Here is an 18,914-nt window from a genome sequence, read left to right as displayed (position 1 = left end):
GTTAGATTATTAGGTTCAATTGATAGATTATTAGGTAAATTCAACTATTTTTTTTAGTTTTATTAAACATTTATAGATGATTCTATCTTCTTTTTTCTTCAATTTTTTCTTTTGTATTTATTAGGTAAATAAATATATTGAAAAGGAATAAAAGAGGCACTATCAACTCCAAAAATTGAAGTTAATAATGTGAAACTAAAAAGAAAATAAAAAAAGTGAAGCAAGTCAGATTTTTTATCACTGCTTTTCTCCTTGTACACAAAGAGTTCAACCTGGAAGTGGAGTTACACCATTTATGTTCTATGATTCTATGATACATCATCATCAGTTGAATGCACCATAATGTGCTAACAGTAAAATCCATAATCAAAAGAACTTACGAGGTGAATCTAAAAACTAGAAACTCCAATAAAATTAGGGACTCCAGAGATGCCTTTGTATAGGATAAGGTCATTGCTATCTTCTTCTCGGAAGAATATCTGTAAACGAAAAATCATGGAAGGGTGGACCTGCGTCTGAAACAATAAAGTTACTCGAAGATTGTAATGGAAGGGAGCCGAACCCTGTTGTTTTCATCTGTTCAAAAGCAGAAGAAAGTAGTACGCAAGGGGGAGGGTAAGTGGCATGGTCTCTTACCTTCCTGCTCACCAAGAATGTAAAATGGAATATGCGCAATCATTTTTTTGCCTCCATCATTCCAGTTGACGGTGCTTGGATCGTGTGGGGTCCCATGTGAAGGCCTGGAAGGTCCCAAGACAGACAGACAGATAGCCGGGTCATCCATTAATCCCAAATAATCACGAGTTCGCCTTCAAACCCTTGAATCTGATATTTGAGATCGAGCAACCTGAATAAGAATTGTTAGGGAAAAGAAACATTATTAAGTTAGAAAATTCATTCCCGTCTTTACAACTATTTGACCAAAGTAAATGTCCAAAATTGGATTCAGACAACCTTGCCCAAGGCTACACGTGCCCTCGGCAATGGTTAGTGGTGATATGCAGCAAGCTTTGCAATAGCTGTGATAACAAAACACAGAAGCCTCGACTGTGACGACTTTCTGAAGTTCCTGCTGTCAGAGTTGACAGACTCCTGCCTCAGACCTAGACGACTTCCGAAACCGAGATTAAAGTCAGCATATAACAACCAACATTAGAAAGAAAATTTGTTTGAGAAAACGAAAATATTACCTAGATGAAAGGTTTTCATACAAAAGTAGCTCTAGACTTTCAAAAAGTTCCCTAGCTGCATCTTTGTGCGACCCACCACCCCCACCATGCTCTCCAACAGCCCAACACAATTGTAACGCCAATTCTGTCTATTTAAGGAAGCAAAGACATATGAAGTCAGATCCCTAATGCATAAAAAGCGAAACACAGGATGTAATTATTGACCTTTTCTGGGCTGTCATATGCTTACCCGAGTCTGTCAACAATAGGCTTCGGCAGAAGGTTAAATGGACCATAACTTATACAAAATAAAGGACAGAAGAATTGCAATCCTTTAAACATCAATTTCAGTAACAATTAATGTAGATGCTTAATACAAGTTGGAAAACCAAAATATATGGAGAAACTTGAGTGAATAATACCTTCAAAAGTGCAATAAAATCCGGAGAACGCTGAAACGAAGCAAGCATGAATTCTAGGAGCCTTCTGCCAACCTGCACAAATACAGCTTCTCAGAAATACAAGCCATTCCAATCTCAGCATCTAAATTGATGTCCTATTACATGGACATTTACAAGAAAAGCTTTGAATCCATACAAAACTATTTCACTTACCTAACATAAGCACTTTAGTATGGACCCAAATAATTAATGTATCTAGAGGGGTAGCCCCACAAGAAATACAATAACAGAACTAATATTTCGAAAATGTATACAAACCTCATACATATGGTTCTTGTCAGGAAATAATGTAGAATTTCTAGCCATCAAAATGGGAATTAATGCACAGATTAATGCTGCAAAAGAGAGGCAAGAACACAAATTAAGATACAAGCAATGAGCATCGACACTTAAGCTACATACTGCGGATAGAGTTATAAAAGCACTAAAAAGGATATCAAATGGATTTAAAAAAAAAAAAAAACATAAAACAGACAGTTATTTGCATCGCGCAAAGCAACAGTAAAATACATATATATGAAGAAGCCGAGGTGTGATATTGAGTAACTGCTTTAATCTATCAGACTGAGGGCTATTTGTTGCAGCTTGTAGTACTGCAGCAACCCCAGGAGAAGTCCAATGGCGTTCCTGAAACAATCAATCTTCTGTCAAGTGTCGACTTATTTCAATCTACAGAAAAAAAAAAAAAAAAAAAAAGGATATTAGTTACAAAAAAAACAAAAACCAGGTTAGCCTAGTTATATACACAATTCATAGCTCAAAAAATATGATATTGTACTATTGGAAGAGCGTACAATATTAAAGTAAGCTAGCCTTAATTTAGAAATGCAAAGCGTTGCTTTTACTTGCATTAATAGAAATTCAAAATACTTGATATAGAGAAAATGAACAATCTAAAAATTAAAAAGCAAAGCACTCTACAAGAGCACTCAGAAACAAATTCCTAATTAAAAAAGCCTGTAATGGTTAGACAACTATACTTTCGTCTAGTAATACTATGTTTGTAATTGCTTTCATCTAATTGTAAATGGATATTTATCAATAGAAGACCATACAGCAAGGCCATCATTCTCATCCTTAAGAAGTTCTAGAAACACAGGATCAGCAACATCAATCGTACCGCTTTCCTCGGACCCAGAGTTTCCTCTTCCATCTCTAATGGTAGAACCCAATAGGCTTCGTCCATGAGTACAAGTAGGACCCGTATCATATAAGGGGGATTTACCATTTGCTCTACTAAGGAGTTTTTACTTAAAATATACAATTTATAAAGTCCCACATATAACCTTAGGGGCCGCACTCTTCTGGATAGAAGTTATACTCTTCCTATTAGTGACCCTGAGCTTCGTTCTACTTTTTCCAATACGACAACCAAGACTAATGTAGACAAATGAAAGTCAGAAAGCATAATTAGTTTACGATGAAATAAGAAAAATTCACTTCATCATTCAACAAACCAGATGAATGCACATAGAACACATAACAAAGAAAAGGGAATAAAAATTATCATATCAACCATCCATCAATCTATTTATGTTAAAGAGCGCTTAGAATGAATGCAAATGAAGTTTTAAAATGCAAAATGAGGTGAAAAGGTGTATGAAATAAGTGCAGACAAGAGGACAATACAGTCAATTGAGAAGCCCAGACAATAAACTCACTTGGCAAATCTACTAAAGATGGAAATAGGGGGAGAAATGATCCAGGTGATACCAATCCTGGAAAAACCTTGAGAAATGCCTTTTCTAATCTGCAAACCACACATGATGATCCTCAATAGCACTTTAAAACAAACCATTTATGAGTACTGTATGTTTAACTGCTTATTCTGTAAACCACATCACATGGATTTAGTATCAGTTTAGCCTGTTTATTACTGATAAAGGTTCTCCAGAAGTGGAGACAAGAACATAGAGAAAACAAGCTATTGCCATTCAGGTAATATACCACATACTGAACACTCATAAGACTAAGTCCGCTGAAATGGAAACAACCTTAGATAGGAGAACTTACTTTTCTCCGTTCCATGCAATCAGCTTCAGAAGCAAAGGGAAAAACTACAAAGAAATAAGGAGTATTAGTAAGAGATGAAAAGGGATAATTACTTGATTCCATATTTAGTCCACTGTTTAATTAGAAGGCTTCAATTTAGAAGAAAAATACATAATTGGCAAAGGGAAGATGAGCTATAACAAGTAAAATCACAGAGGGAATGAATTGCTGATAAACGTGGCACCTTTGAGCTTCAAAACATAAAGCAACTCCAACAGGATTACTCAAAAATGGTAGTTTGACAGAACAAGCATATTTAGATGTTTTAACTTCACCGTTAAATGATTTGTTAATGATCAAACGAAAATGTATTAACTCATACTTGGAAGGAACAAAGTATATAGAGGGTTCTCAATTTTCATTCAGTGCAGCAGAGTCAAAATTGTTTTTGGGACAAAATTACATATATGCGTACTGCATAGTACATAAATTTAAATTTTCTATTCTTTAGGTTCTGTATCTTCCAATCTTTTATTTACCAACAAATATGTTATACACGTCTAAAGCCATATGACAGTAATAGCATCAATTTCATAAATTTATCAACATGCTCCAAAAAGCAATGCAAATTCTTAAGATATCAAGAATCTTTAATACCTTAAAATGCATTATGTTTATCAAAAGAATCTGCTAAGAATCCTAATTCATTGATCATACCTGAGGTAGTAAGTTGGGGAAAGAAAAAAGAAGTTTGTTCTTGTTTACATTTAGAAAATCAAGAGTTGCAGCTGCAACAACAGGATCTGCGAACTCACTGTAATCAACATAAGAACAGTGCTAAGCATAAAGTTTAAGGAAAACAGAATGTTTAAATTCATAAAAAGCATGCTGACATAAGAGAATAGGCAAGATAAAGTGAATGCGAAGAAAAAAAAAAACGTCATGTAGATTAGCGTCGTAGCAAACAGATTAACTAATTATACATCTACAGGATGGCGCTTAAATTCAAAAAATGCACGCTGCAAATATGTCATTATGCTTCATTTTTATCCAATCAAGTTCTTTATTTATATTTATGAAGAGAAATATCTTTTCAAAGTAATAAAACAAATCAAATAAACATAGTAGCTCAAAACTTATCTTTAGAAACAAATAAGAAAAACAATATAAAGTCTTCATCATCTAACGTTTGTCCAAATACTCTGTATCATTACCGGCTCAAACATGAACGGAAAAATGTCCTCAGACTAGGGTCAGCATCATGGAGAACCACCTCTCCAAAATCAAGGAAAAATTGAAGAATGACCTATTCAATAAATCCAAAAGAACAAAGATGAAGAAAGTTATAAACAATACAGCTAAACTACAATGCTGTAATATACAAACACTTTAACTAGGGCCATCTAATCAATGAAGTGATATTTGAATTTTGATCCATACAATCTTTTCCCTCATATCTCAAACCAGCCTTTACACAATGCAGAACCTTTTGCGGCCTTTGATGACTTAAACTTTAGAAAAGTAGCCATTTTAAAAAAAAAAAAAATTTCAATATTTTACTTTCCCAATTGGAAATTATCTTAAGAAGATATTACATATCAAAAATTGCCCATTTCCGAATGGGGAAAACAGCAATCAAACGAGAAACTACTACACACATACATCAGTATAAACTAAGTCACTAACAAATCAAAATTCAGTACATGATTGAAATAGTAAATGACGTTTAGACAAAATTGCACACAAAACATTCAAGTAGTTCTAAAATTTTCTAAAAATCAAATAAAAAATCAGGCAAATAGAAGAAAACCCAAACCAGTAAGAGAATTCCGTTGGGAGAGGTAGGTTGAGAGAGGGAAGCAATAGAGCGTTGGAAGAGCTTGTTGATATGAGGATAAACCCTAGCGACCAAATCCTCAGAGTATTTCTCTTCTTGTCTACAGAAATCGCAGAGTTTCTTGACGGCGTGAAGAAGAGAAGGATCGGAGGCTGGATCGTTAGCGAAACTCGAGTCTCTTGCACTGTTCGATACGGTTCGAAGATAGAAGTCCCAATCTCGTTCTCGATCGCTCATTTTCCTTTCTTTTTCCGTTCTTTCCGAGAACGAAAAGTTCCTGCGACGGTTTTTTCCTCGAGGCGACGAAAGCGTTCGAAACGATGCGTTTTATATTTTATTAATTACCGAATGCTCCCTTTATTTTCACTTTTATTATTTTTTAAAACTGCTAATTTCATTTTTTTCTTTTGGAAAGTTTTACTATTATATATACCATATCCTCGCTCAGTAAGTTTTAACTTAATTAATACGAAATAATTGTCAAATGTAGGAAGATATAGGTTCAATGCATATTTAAACAGTTAAAACTTTTTAATTGATGAAAAATAAAAAACAACCGAATAAATCCGTATACTCAAATTCACATTTACATTAGTAATAATATTTAAAGTTGGATTAAATTTTTTTAATAATTTTTTAATGGGATCAATTATAGTGATGACATTGACTAACAGATAGCCCGACTGGTTGGATATCAGGTGGAGTTTAGAAAACATCGACTATACATTATCTTTTATATACTTGATGAATTCATTGACTCCTTTGAATTGCCAGTTACTGCGCTCCCTCCAAATTACGCAGATGTAAGCACTCCATACCAATTTCAGAACCACTGTGATTCAATGCTGTGACTTCATCTTCTTTCTCATTATTCCGCCTTCTTGCTTTTCTTCCGCTACTGCTTCTTCGAGAAAAAAAATTCTTCATCTTAAAGGTAAAAGAAAGAAAATCTTGTAGGATTGGCAACGTTTCAAGGTTCTGAGATTATTCCTTATTCCACTTCTTGAGGGCTTTCCAATTGCTATGCAAGTGAAAATGGAGAATGTAGACAGGATTAGCAATTTACCCGATTCAATTCTTGGTTATATTCTCTCTTTTCTTTCTACAAAAGAAGCTGTTGCAACCTCCATTCCATCTTCCAAGTGGAGATATCTTTTTGCTTTAGTTTCTAATCTTGACTTTGAATTGGACGAAAGCAGCCAAATGCTTAAAATTTCCACCATTAAAAGTTTCATGTGTTTCGTCGACAGAGTGCTGTTTTTCCATAATACGGCAAACATCAATGCATTCCGTCTCAGGTGCGGGAAAAGGGTTGACTCGGATCGTGTTTACGGCTGGATATCTGCTGCAATTTGGCGTGGGGTTAAGCATCTTGGTTTAAGCATCTCTCTTGACAACTTCACTTTGCCTGGTGTTTTGTTTACTTGCACCACATTGATAACCTTGAAACTGGAGACTAATCTTGTTTTGAATGTTCCAAAGGATGTTTGTTTACCCAATCTAAAGATTCTTCATCTCAAATCAATCATGTTTCCGAATGATGATTCAGTTGAAAGCCTTGTCTCCAGTTGCATTAGTCTTGTAGAACTGATCATTTGTAATTGCAGCACCAAGAAGTGTAATATTTCCCACAATTCGCTCAAGGTATTGGAAATAATTCGGTCTGTACTTTATGGTTCCCTAGTGATTGATACCCCAGCTCTAGCCTACTTCAATGACACTTACTGTGTTGCAAGAGAGTATTCACTCAAGAATCTGCAGTCTCTTATCAGAGCCGATATTGCTTTTCTAGACATCAGATTTGACAGTCATCAAACTAAAGCAACAGCATTTTTTGAAGGAATCTCTAATGTTAATATACTTGTTCTATCATCTTCTTCTCTCAAGGTTTGTTTCTTGATAACTTCGCTATCACAAAGTACCTAAGTTTTAGGTCCTTGATGTCTTCTAACACTGCAATATATCTCATTATGTTAGCTTCTTAAATGCTGTGAACCTCTTCCAATTTTTCCCAAGTTGCTCCATCTGAAGTTGTATTGTGATTATCACAATTTTGAAAGGGGAGTTGCAAATTTACTGACAGATTCGAGTAGACTACAATCACTTTTCTTTTATCAGGTATTATAAATTTTACTTTTGAAGTTGTTATTTGAATAAGTTGCAAACTCTTATTGAGTCCCATTCTTTGGTCTGGTATTTAGGAAGCTCTCACCAATCTCCCAGAAAAAGTGCCTCACTGTATATTGTATCAACTCAAGGTGATTGAAATTTCAGGGTTTATGACTAACAAAGATTGTATTGGAAAGGCAAAGTATTTCCTAGAGAACGCAACAGTAGTAATGAAGTTGATCATACCTACAGTACCATTTCTTTCAGAAGAACAAAAATCGAGAATCTACCAACAGTTGATGGCTTCTCCAAGTAAATCAAAGCAATGCTGCATCTTGGTTGTTTGATATCCTTTGTATTTCCTTGGAAACATTTTCAAGTCTTAATTCTAGTGCAAGGGAATGTAGTTTAATACTTTCATGATCAAATGCCAAATCGAAGTTTGCAAAAGCAAATTTATTGAGATAGATTTATGTTATACAAGCCCTACATTAACTAGAATTCGATCATGGAAAATGATCGTTGCCACATTTCTCGGTAACCCATTGGAGTCCAGGACCGTTCATATCGTAAATGATGCGCATGTTTTGTTGCTGCCATGCTCCTAGTATAGTTGTTGATGCTTTACACAATGCCACACAAAAATACCCATCCTCGGCAAAGTAGTGCATATGTGTTCCATCTACAATATAGTCACCGCCCTCGAAATGTAGGGTCATTGTCCTCGTCGTAATAAGCTTGAAGCGCAACCATCACTTCATTGTATGCGTTGCGTGTTGGAAAATGTGGACATACATATTGTTAGAATTAAGTGACCCAAATTCTTATTTAAATAAAATACGATGGAAAATAAAATAAAAGTAAAATCCATATAGAACTAGACTTCTTTTATTTTATTTTAGAATAAGGTTTTTAAACCTTATTAAACTCCATCTATTTTATATTGATTAGGATAAGGTGTTTCAATCCTACTAGAATATGGCTTTGCAAGCCTATAAATAGACATAGTCTATTCCTCTTGTATTTGAGTAAAATTTTTCGACATAGTGAATTTTCTTCTCCTCTGCCTGTGGTTTTTTTCCTAAAGGGTTTCCACGTAAAATTTATGTGTTCTTTATTTTATTTATTTTATTCTATTTTATTTTTCACAAATTGGTATCGAGCTTCCGGGTTATTCATCTCGATCACGGTAATGGCGTCTTTGAAGTATGAAATTCATTGTTGGATCGCAACACCGATTTGCGTTGTGGCAAATTAAGATGCAAGCGCTTCTTGCAGATGGATCTAGAGGATGCCCCGCTAGGATAGATAAGATGCCTTCGACATTAACGAGATGAAGAGAAGAAGCGTAAGGATCGAAAGGCATTAACACAATTACATCGCATTTGTCCAACGAAATTTTGCGGGATGTGATGAAAGAGAAAACCGCCATTGCATTATGGAAGAGGCTAGAACAAATATGTATGTCGAAAACTCTAACAAGCAAGTTGCATATGAAGCGGCGTCTTTATGCTCATCGTTTGGAGGAAGGTGCGTCAGACACGAACACTTAATGTGTTTAAAGAAATTCTCTCAAACTTGGAGGCCATGGAGGTTCGAGATGATAAGGAAGATCTAGGGTTGATTCTACTTTGTTCGTTGCCCCGTCTTATTCAACCTTTAGAGACACGATTTTATATAGCCATGAGTCTCTCACGCTTGATGAGGTTTATGATTCTTTAACCTCGTATGATAAGATGAAGCATCTTGTGGTTAAACCCAACTCTCAGGGAGAGGGTCTCATTGTTCGTGGGAGACAAGACCGGAATGTTGATGATGATCGTGGTAGAACACAGGAACGGAATCCTCGTGGTAAATCTAAGGGTAGATCGAAATCTTCAAACAGAGGTAAAACTTGCAACTTCGCAAGAAGAAAGGGCACATTAAATCTGAGTGCTATAAGCTACAAAATCAGATTAAAAGGGAGGTCATGAATCAAAAGGGAAAACAACCGAAAAATTCGGTGAAGGCGATGTTGTAGAAGACTACAACGATGGTGAACTTCTAGTTGCTTCATCAATGATTCTAAAGTAAGCGAGTGGATACTTGATTCAGTCTGCACCTTCCACATGAGTCCCAATCGGGATTGGTTTACAACTTATGAAACAAGATTCTGAAGGTGTTGTTTTGATGGGAAATAATGCTTCATGTAAAATCGCGGTGTTGGAACAATTAAAGTTAAGATGTTTGATGGAGTTGTCGAACACTTAGTGACGTGCGACATGTTCCGAATTGAAAAGAAATTTAATTTCGTTGAGTACTCTTGATTCAAAAGGGCATGATACACACCGAAAGTGGGGTTTTAAAGATTTCCAAAGGGTCCCTTGTTGTGATGAAAGGGCAAAGAAAGATTGCCAAGTTATATGTTTTACAGGGTTCTACTGTTACTGGTGATGCAGCTGTCGCTTCCTCTTCCTTGTCAGATGATGATATTACTAAACTTTGGCATATGCGCCTAGGGCATATGAGTGAGAATGGCATGGCAGAATTAAGCAAAAGAGGACTTCTTAATGGGCAAGGAATTTGCAAACTGAATTTCTGTGAGCACTGTGTTTTGGGAAGCAAAGAGAGTTCGATTCACTAGAGGAATCCATAACACGAAGGAAACGTTGGAGTATATCCATTCGATCGTGGGGGCCCGAGTGCCTTCGAGAGGTGGAGCTAATTATATGCTAACCTTTATTGATGATTTTCCGAAAAAGTTTGGGCGTTCTTCCCGAAGCGAAAAGCGATGTGTTTTCCACATTTAAGTCTTGGAAAATTATGATTGAAAAACAGACGGAAAAGCAGATAAAATACCTCCGCATGCACAATGGCTTAGAGTTACATTACGATGAGTTTAATAGATTGTGCAAGTCGAAGGATCATGAGACACTTGACGATTCGTCATACTCCACAACAAAACGGCGTTGCGAACGAATGAAAAGAACGATCATGGAGAAGGTTCGATGTATGTTGTCAAATGCCAACTTACAAGTCATTTTGGGCGACGACCTCTCTTGCATGTTTTTGATCAACCGATCTCCATCCGTTGCCATTGAGAAAAGACTCCACAAGAGGTATGGTCCGTAATCCCGCTAATTATTCGATTTAAAGATTTTTGGGTGTCTGCGTATGCTCATGTTGATAATGGAAAATTGGAACCGAGATCCATTAAATGCATTTTTCTTGGTTATAAAGTGGTGTAAAAGGCTATAAGTTATGGTGTCCCGAAAATAGAAAAGTTGTGATTAGCAGAGATGTTGTTTTTGATGAAACCGCTATGCTACCTAACTTATCTCTTAAAGACTCTTCCAATAAAGAAAACCAAAAGCGGTGGAGCATCGATTCTGACGTAATCAACTCCTCAAGCCAAGACAAAATTGAGAATAGAGTTGCTTCTTCACCGCAATACTCTATCGCCAAAAACAGACAAGAAGAGAAATTAAACCTCCAAAGAAGTATGCCGAGGTTGATCTAGTTGCTTATGCTTTAAATGTGGTGAAGATATAGATGCGAATCAAGAGCCATTTAATTATTCGAGGCGATTAGTGTGAAGACTCGAAAAAGTGGATGTTTGCTATGTAAGAGGAGATGGAATCACTCCACAAAAAGCAGAACATGGGATCTTGTAAAACTTCCTAAAGGTAAAAAGGTCATTCGTTGTAAATGGGTGTTTAAAAAGAAAGAAGGGACTCTAGGAGTTGAAGAACCCGGATATAAAGCAAGGCTTGTTGCAAAGGGTTACATCAAATTCGAGTGGACTTCACAGATGTGTTCTCTCCGGTTGTTAAGCATAGTTCGATTCGAGCTTTGCTTGGTATTGTTGCCATGCATGATTTGGAGCTTGAGCGCTTAGATGTAAAACGCATTTTTGCATGGAGAACTTGAGGAAGATATTTACATGCAACAACCGAGGGTTTTATAGTCTCGAAAAAGAGGACTATGTTTGCTTGTTTGAAAAAGTCCCTTTACGGTTTGAAACAGATCACCAAGACAAGGGTACAAGAGGTTTGATTCCTTTATGACTTCTCATGATTTCAAAAGAAGTAGTTTTGACAGTTGTGTCTACTTTAAGAAAAACAGTGATGGTTCTTTTGTGTATCTACTTCTTTATGTTGATGACATGTTGATAGCGACAAAAGATAAAGAGAGATAAGAAAGGTTAAAGCCCAACTAAGTGAAGAATTTGAGATGAAAGATTTAGGACCAGCAAAGAAGATACTTGGTATGGAGATTCTCGAGATAGAAAAGCAAGTAAATTGTACCTAAGTCGGAAGGGTACATTAAGAAAGTTCTTTGCAGTTCAATATGCAGAGTGCTAAGCTTGTTAGTACTCCTTTAGCGACCATTTCAGACTTTCATCGGCCTTATCTCCTCAATCGATAATGAGATTGAGTACATGTCACATGTTCCATACTCTAGTGCAAGAGGATCTCTCATGTATGCTATGGTTTGTTCACGTCCGATTTATCATATGCGATCGGTGCGAGTTAGCGTATACATGGCGAATCTCGGTAAAGAACACCGGAAAGCGCTTCAATGGATTTTAAGATACTTACGAGGCACTACTAATGTTTGCTTACAGTTTGGAAGAACTAAAGATGGAGTTATAGGGTATGTTGATGCTGATTTTGCTGGAGACCTTGATAGAAGAAGATCGCTCACGAGTTACGTCTTTACAATCGGAGGTTGTGCAATTAGTTGGAAAGCCACTTTGCAAACTACGATCGCTTTGTCTACCAATCGCTGAGTACATGGCGATTCTTGAGGCTTGTAAAGAAGCTATTTGGTTGAAGGGACTATTTAGTGAACTCAATGAAGACCTTCAAATCAAGACAATATTTTGTGACAATCAGTGCCATCTTTCTTACAAAAGATCAAATGTTTCATGAGAGAACAAAACACATTGATATTCGGTATCATTTTGTTCGTGATATTATTACTCGTGGTGATATTGTTGTGAGCAAAATTAGCACTCATGAAAATCCTGCAGATATGATGACTAAGTCACTTCCTATAACCAAGTTTGAGCATTGCTTAGACTTGGTTGGTGTTCATTGTTGAAGTTAAACCCTTAAGGGTTTTTTGGAAGAGGTGAAGAACTTGTTTATTGAAAGTTCGCGATGAAGAACTTGTTCATTGAGAATTTGTGTCAAGGTGGAGATTGTTAGAATTAAGTGACCCAAATTCTTATTTAAATAAAATACGATGGAAAATAAAATAAAAGTAAAATCCATATAGAACTAGACTTCTTTATTTTATTTTAGAATAAGGTTTTAAACCTTATTAAACTCCATCTATTTTATATTGATTAGGATAAGGTGTTTCAATCCTACTAGAATATGGCTTTGCAAGCCTATAAATAGACATAGTCTATTCCTCTTGTATTTGAGTAAAAATTTTTCGACATAGTGAATTTTCTTCTCCTCTTGTGGTTTTTTTTCGAAAGGGTTTCCACGTAAAATTTATGTGTTCTTTATTTTTATTTATTTTATTCTATTTTATTTTTCACACATATATAATAAAAGTAATTACATATTATTATTTACTATCATGATAAGTTAGCCCAAATTAAAAGTGATCTAATTTAGTTAATGTTTATTGGCTTTAATTATTAAATAAAATCTGGATGAAATATGTATAAATACTCTGTTAATTAATTTCTAATTAATGATGGACTAATTAGGAATTAGGGCTAATGTGTCGAAGTTATATATATTAGGGTTATGGTACCCAAATTACACACGAGATAACTTTTCTAAATCAAATCACCAAGATTCGGAAAAACTTCAAGAATTCATGGATTCAAGTACGCCTCCTCATCTAATTTTATTCTTGTTTTGTTCTGATGATTTAATATGCCAGATCCTGATTTATGATTTCTTAAGTTTTATATCATATCTTAATTTATGATTCTAACATTGTGTCCTATGATGTTTTCATCAATATGGCTAACTAGAGTCCCTGAGTCTATGAGTGAACTACCTGAGCAATCCTGCCTAAGGTTGAACATTCCAGGTGTTAACTTGAAATCCATTTTTTTGGATCCGACGCTGATATCTAACTATTCAACTTAGTAATGGTTGCGACTGGTCTTTAGAAAGGGAGTTTGATTGAAGATTTTCGACAGGTTTGGGGATGTCGTCTCTGAACCGTAGGATAGTTGGTTTGCCTCAATACATCATGGAAAGGGACTGAGCAATATGAGAATCGATTCTCAATGATGCCTCTTTTTGGCTAATTGGCTTGCTAGTCTATCTGGTCTCCTGCATAATCCTAGAATTCTTGAAATCTAACCATTCGCAAAATCAAATTTTGGGTTGTCATTGGAGCATCTGAAAATCATATCATTAATCACAGTAGTGTGGATGGTATCAACAAGAAACTGGAATGCTTCGAAAGACAACACCTTTGGTTCTAAGTGAATTAGGCTGAGACCGAGCACTATATCGTATGTAGTAGACATATTTGTTATTATGATACCTGAACCAACTGTTTTTGCCTTGACAAAGTTCATACGTGCATGGAAGCTTGCTGTAGCTCATGGAAGTTCAAGAATCGTAAATTGGGACTTTCTGTGGGTAGCTTTTAATGCAAGGATGACATTGCGTCCAAATTAGACTACTTCCTGTATCCACTAGTAACTTCACCGCATGGCGCTAGCTTCCAATTTTGAGCTCGACCACATATGCGAAAGTCTCAGGAACACGACCTATTGGCAAATGAGGTTGGACTTTATCCTCTGATTGATTAAGACTCGAAAAAGAAGCTAAATGTTGTGATCTAGCTTAAAGTTGGATCAATCTTCTAATTTTTCGGGATGTAGTGACATTGCCAAGGGACAGTAAGTTCCTTGGGTTAATCTTTATGCTTAGACCAGCAGGTTTCGAAGTTGAAGAAGAGGCTTCAAAGAAGGCTATGAAATAGAGAAATAGAATAGAAATAGGGACAATTGGGATTTGAGCCATTTTTGAAGTTGAGAATGAGACTGTAAGTGAGATTTTTAGGCCATATTGTTTGCAAATTTATAGTACCTAGAATTTTCTTCTCCTTTTGCATGGTTGGCACATATTAGTCAACAATTACCCATATTTGTATATCATTTATATTGGATATTTGATGAAATATGTATTGAGACTGAAAGCAATAAAATCAGAACAATGAATGTCAAAACCATTTTTTAAAGGGATGTTTGAAAAATGGGGATCGACTTTTGAAAAACGAAAACGGGAGTTGCCACCAACCTTTTTAGGTGTGATTGGATCACCTTATAAAACGTTTTGGTCTACAAAAATTAAGAAAAATAGGTTCGGGAATCGGTTACATACGAGGAAGGATTAGCACCTTCACAACGCCCAAAATTGGTACCAAATTGAATAGTTTCTGTCTTAATGTCAAAAATTTGAAAGGATTTAAAAATAGGATCCCTTTTTTAAAACCGGAATTATTTAAGTTGAAAAATCGAGATTCCTTAGCTCCGAAAGAATACAAACATCACATCCAGCATGATAGGACACGATATTCATAAGCTCTCGTAACTGAAATCATCTCGTGATTTACAAAATCTATTTAGAAGGATACTTTAGGCATTTAGACAAATGGGAAATTACAACCCAGCATGTTAGGGCACTATTTCCTGAATTCCTAAATACGAAAAACATTGCCTCATTTTAGAAAAACCTTTGGATAAAATATGACAATTAAATAAAATATATTTTTTAAAATAATGATTTGAGTAAAATTTAAAAATAATTTACTAAGAGTAATACTAGAAAAAAATTATTAAAAAATGAAAGAGTTTGATATGATACTAAAATTATTAAAAAAAAATCTGGGAAACATGGATTAAATCAAAATAAAAAGGGTTGAAAAACGAAGATGAACAAAGAATAGAATAAGAACAAACCGTAGAAAATAAGAACGTAAGAAGGAGAGAAATTTGAGTGAAAGCTCTAAAAAATTTTTATTGTTTCCCAAAACTCCAGTGTGTTTACAATGAAGGGAGAGGCCTCTATTTATAGTTGAACCTCCTCAAATCCAACGGTACAGATCAATTACATCAACAATTAAGATTAAAAGGTATCTACAAATTAAATCTCTAAGATTACAAAATCATATCTTCTAAGATTGCATATCATATCTAAGATTGCATTTATATCTAAGATTGTATCATATCTAAGATTGCATATCATTGAAGATTATATTTCCATATGAGTCAAGCTTGTAGATGAACCTTAAATCTTTTCAAGTAATGGGCCATTCCGATTGGGCCAAATTATATTTGTAATTCTGGACTGAACTTGGACTTCGTTTTTTTTTGGGGGGGTTTATTATTTTTGTTTTTGGACTTATTTCTGGGCCCGGGAAAAATTGAGTGTCTACAATGAACAAGTAATCAAATTATGAACTTCTATTTTTCATTTTTTAGACTTCAATTTACATGAACAATTATGCTTAAATAAGCTAAAAAAAAGAATAAATAATTACAACTTGGCAAGTCTTGGAACTTGTACAATAAAACTTGCCTTTTTATTGGTTGATTTTAGTCTAATTAGCAACTAAAACATCTTGTCAAAAATATTATTGTTTCATAGCAAGTTGGCAACTTGCAGAGAAAAGACTTGCATGTATAAGCTCGCCTAACAGAGCTATCATCTTTGGTGACTTCGCAGCTTTGGTGAGCTCACAGCTTTAGTGAGCTTGCATATTTGATGAGCTCGTATCTTCTAGATGAGCTCACAAGTGAGCAACTTGTGTTCGCCATTGCATGGATGGCCACTTCACAACACTCCTCCTGGGCCTCCATGTTGCGAACCCCAATATTATAAGGTAACTTCTCGAATTTCATCTTCCCTAGATGTTTTGTTAGCATGTCCACCAATTGATCTTGCCAATGTAGTGAACTAAAGTTACTTCCTTAGCTTGTTCTACTTCTCTCACAAAATGATACTTTATTTTGAAATGTTTTGCTCTTCCATGAAACATTTAGGTTTTTTGCAATTGCAATAGTAGACTGATTATCGCACTTTATCTTTGTTGCCTCCTCTTGGTTTTGATTCAAATCATTTAGTAGCTTACTTAACCAAATGGTTTGGTTTACAATGGTTGTGGCTATAAAATATTTTACTTCAGCAGTTGATTGTGCTATTGTTTCCTACTTCTTTGAGCTAAAACAAAAAACACTGGATCCTAGAGTGAAGAAATAACCTGAGGTACTCTTTATATCTTCAATAGACCCAACCCAATAACTATCTGAGTATCCAAGTATCTTGATTTTTTTAGTCTTCACAAACTTCATTCCATGGTTTGAAGTTCCTCTTCATATTGCAAAACCCTTTTGGCTATTCTATAGTGGTTCACATCACAACAATGTATGTACCTTGATAACAGACCTACAGCTTACATTATGTCAAGTCTGGATTCATTCAAATAAAGCAGTCATTCAACCAAGTTTCTATAGCTTGTTTCATCAACTCTTTCAACATCTTTATTGCTGGCAAAATTTTCACCTTGTGTGATAAGGGTGTTCGTCAACTTACAATTCTCCATACAGTATCTTTGTAGAATCTTCATCGCAAACCCCTTTTGGTTTGTAAAAATTATATCGCGAGCTTGAATTACTTTTAGACCAAGGAAGTCTAAACTTTGTTTGATGGTTTTTGATCTTTTCATACCACACCCTTGGTGCTTACTTTAGGCCATACAAAGCTTTCTTTAGTTTGTATATCTTCACTTCGCATCTAGGCATTGCGAACCCTTAGGCTATTCGAAATTAATTTCTTCCTTCAGGAAACCATTCAAAAAGGCTGACTTCACATCCATTTGGTGTATTATCTAACCCTTTTGAGTTGCAAGAGTTAGTAGTAACCTTATGGTATCTAACCTTGCTACTAGTGCAAAGGTTTCAGTGAAATTCACTCAATATTGTTGGCTAAACCCCTCCTCCACTTTTCTGGCTTTGTATCTATTGACTAAACCATCAGGATTCATCTTAGTCTTAAAAACCTATTTAACTCCAATTACTTTTTTATGAATTGGCTGTTTACTAGTTTCCATGTTTCATTTTTGTTTATCATGCTGATTTCATCTTTCATGGCATTTTGCCATTCAACTTCTTGGGCTGCTTCTTTGAAGTTAACTGGTTCTGGCTTCGCCAGATTACACCTTTGGTAGACTTTAGTAATTGACCTGGTCCCTCGCATTGGATGGTCATTAACTGCATCATTTTCAATTTGATCTCCAATGGGTTGTAGATCAAGTTTCAGTCCCTCTTATTTGCACATCTCCTCCTCTGTTGCATTCCATTTCCAAATTCTCCCTTTATCAAACTTTACATCTTTGATTATAATTATCTTCTTGGAGAAAGGGTTATAAATTCTATAATCTTTCTTAACACTGGAATATCCGAAAAAAATTCCTGGTTGCCATCTACTATCCAACTTGTTTCTTTTCTTTCCTAGAACATGAACAAAGCAAGTGCAACCAAACACTCTAGCAAGTGCAACCAAACACTCTTAGGTGAGAAACAGAGGGTTTAAAACCATACCAAGCTTCAAATGGTGTCTTCCCTTCAACAGGTTTAGTTGGAAGTCTATTTATAAAGTAAACAATAGTGTTTACTACTTCTGCCCAAAAATCATTTGGAAATTTGCTCTCAAACAACAAGCAAGGAGCCATATTTATTACTGTTCTATTTTTTCTTTCACTTACTCCATTCTGTTGTGGAGTATACATGTTGCTCAACTGATGATAGACACAGCCTCTTTAGAGAATTTTTGAAATTTTTCTAAAGTGTACTTTGCCCCATTATCCGACTTTATCATCTTAAGCTTGCAACCATTTTGATTCTCCACCATAGCTTTAAACTTGAAGAAGATTTTAACCACTTCAGACTTATTCTTCATGAAGTACACCCAACAAAACATTGTACAGTCATCAATAAACAACACAAAATACCTACTTCTATTTGGTGAACTTGTTTTCATGGGTTCGCAAATTTCAAGATGTACTAAGTGTATCTTTTCACTGGTTCGTCATGCTATGTTCGCAAGAAATAGAAGCCTCGTCCATTTTCCAAGCTGGCATACTTCATATACATCTTCATGATTAACCATGCTTGATAAATTTTTAACCAAATTATTTTTGAACATTTGACTTAAGGATTTGTAGTCAACGTATCTCATTCTCCCATGCCATAATTTGGTTTCATCTAGTGAACTGGTATAAGCAACAGAAGTTGCCAAGTTCTAATTAACAACAAAACTTCTATCAGTCATCGTTGTTGATATGAGCTCACATCCACTAGGATCAAAGATTAAACATTTA

At 35.3% G+C, this 18,914-nt stretch overlaps 1 protein-coding gene, 1 long non-coding RNA gene and 1 pseudogene across 2 annotated transcripts; 2 read left to right on the top strand and 1 right to left on the bottom strand.

The window, feature by feature from the left end:
* Positions 1-267: 267 nt before the first annotated feature.
* Positions 268-5,800, bottom strand: LOC108480512 (uncharacterized; annotated as a pseudogene).
* Positions 5,801-6,202: 402 nt separating this feature from the next.
* Positions 6,203-7,385, top strand: LOC128279300 (F-box/LRR-repeat protein At3g59200-like). The gene has a single exon (XM_053019054.1). It carries the CDS (start codon positions 6,483-6,485, stop codon positions 7,383-7,385), a length of 903 nt encoding a protein of 300 aa, XP_052875014.1. The 5' UTR covers positions 6,203-6,482.
* Positions 7,386-7,446: 61 nt separating this feature from the next.
* Positions 7,447-8,035, top strand: LOC108481395 (uncharacterized). Its single transcript, XR_008277319.1, has 2 exons — positions 7,447-7,577; positions 7,661-8,035. It is a non-coding gene; the product is annotated as an uncharacterized LOC108481395 (long non-coding RNA).
* The last annotated feature ends 10,879 nt before the right edge of the window (positions 8,036-18,914 follow it).

This window comes from Gossypium arboreum, chromosome 1 (assembly GCF_025698485.1).
Source record: "Gossypium arboreum isolate Shixiya-1 chromosome 1, ASM2569848v2, whole genome shotgun sequence".
Classification (NCBI taxonomy): Eukaryota; Viridiplantae; Streptophyta; class Magnoliopsida; order Malvales; family Malvaceae; genus Gossypium; species Gossypium arboreum.
The sequence above is the reverse complement of the archived record's forward strand: the minus strand, read 5'-3'. Positions and strand labels throughout refer to the sequence as shown.

What these genes read in the sequence shown, in the direction of transcription:
- LOC128279300 (XM_053019054.1), top strand. Translation starts at nt 6,483, where the DNA reads ATGCAAGTGAAAATGGAGAATGTAGACAGGATTAGCAATTTACCCGAT.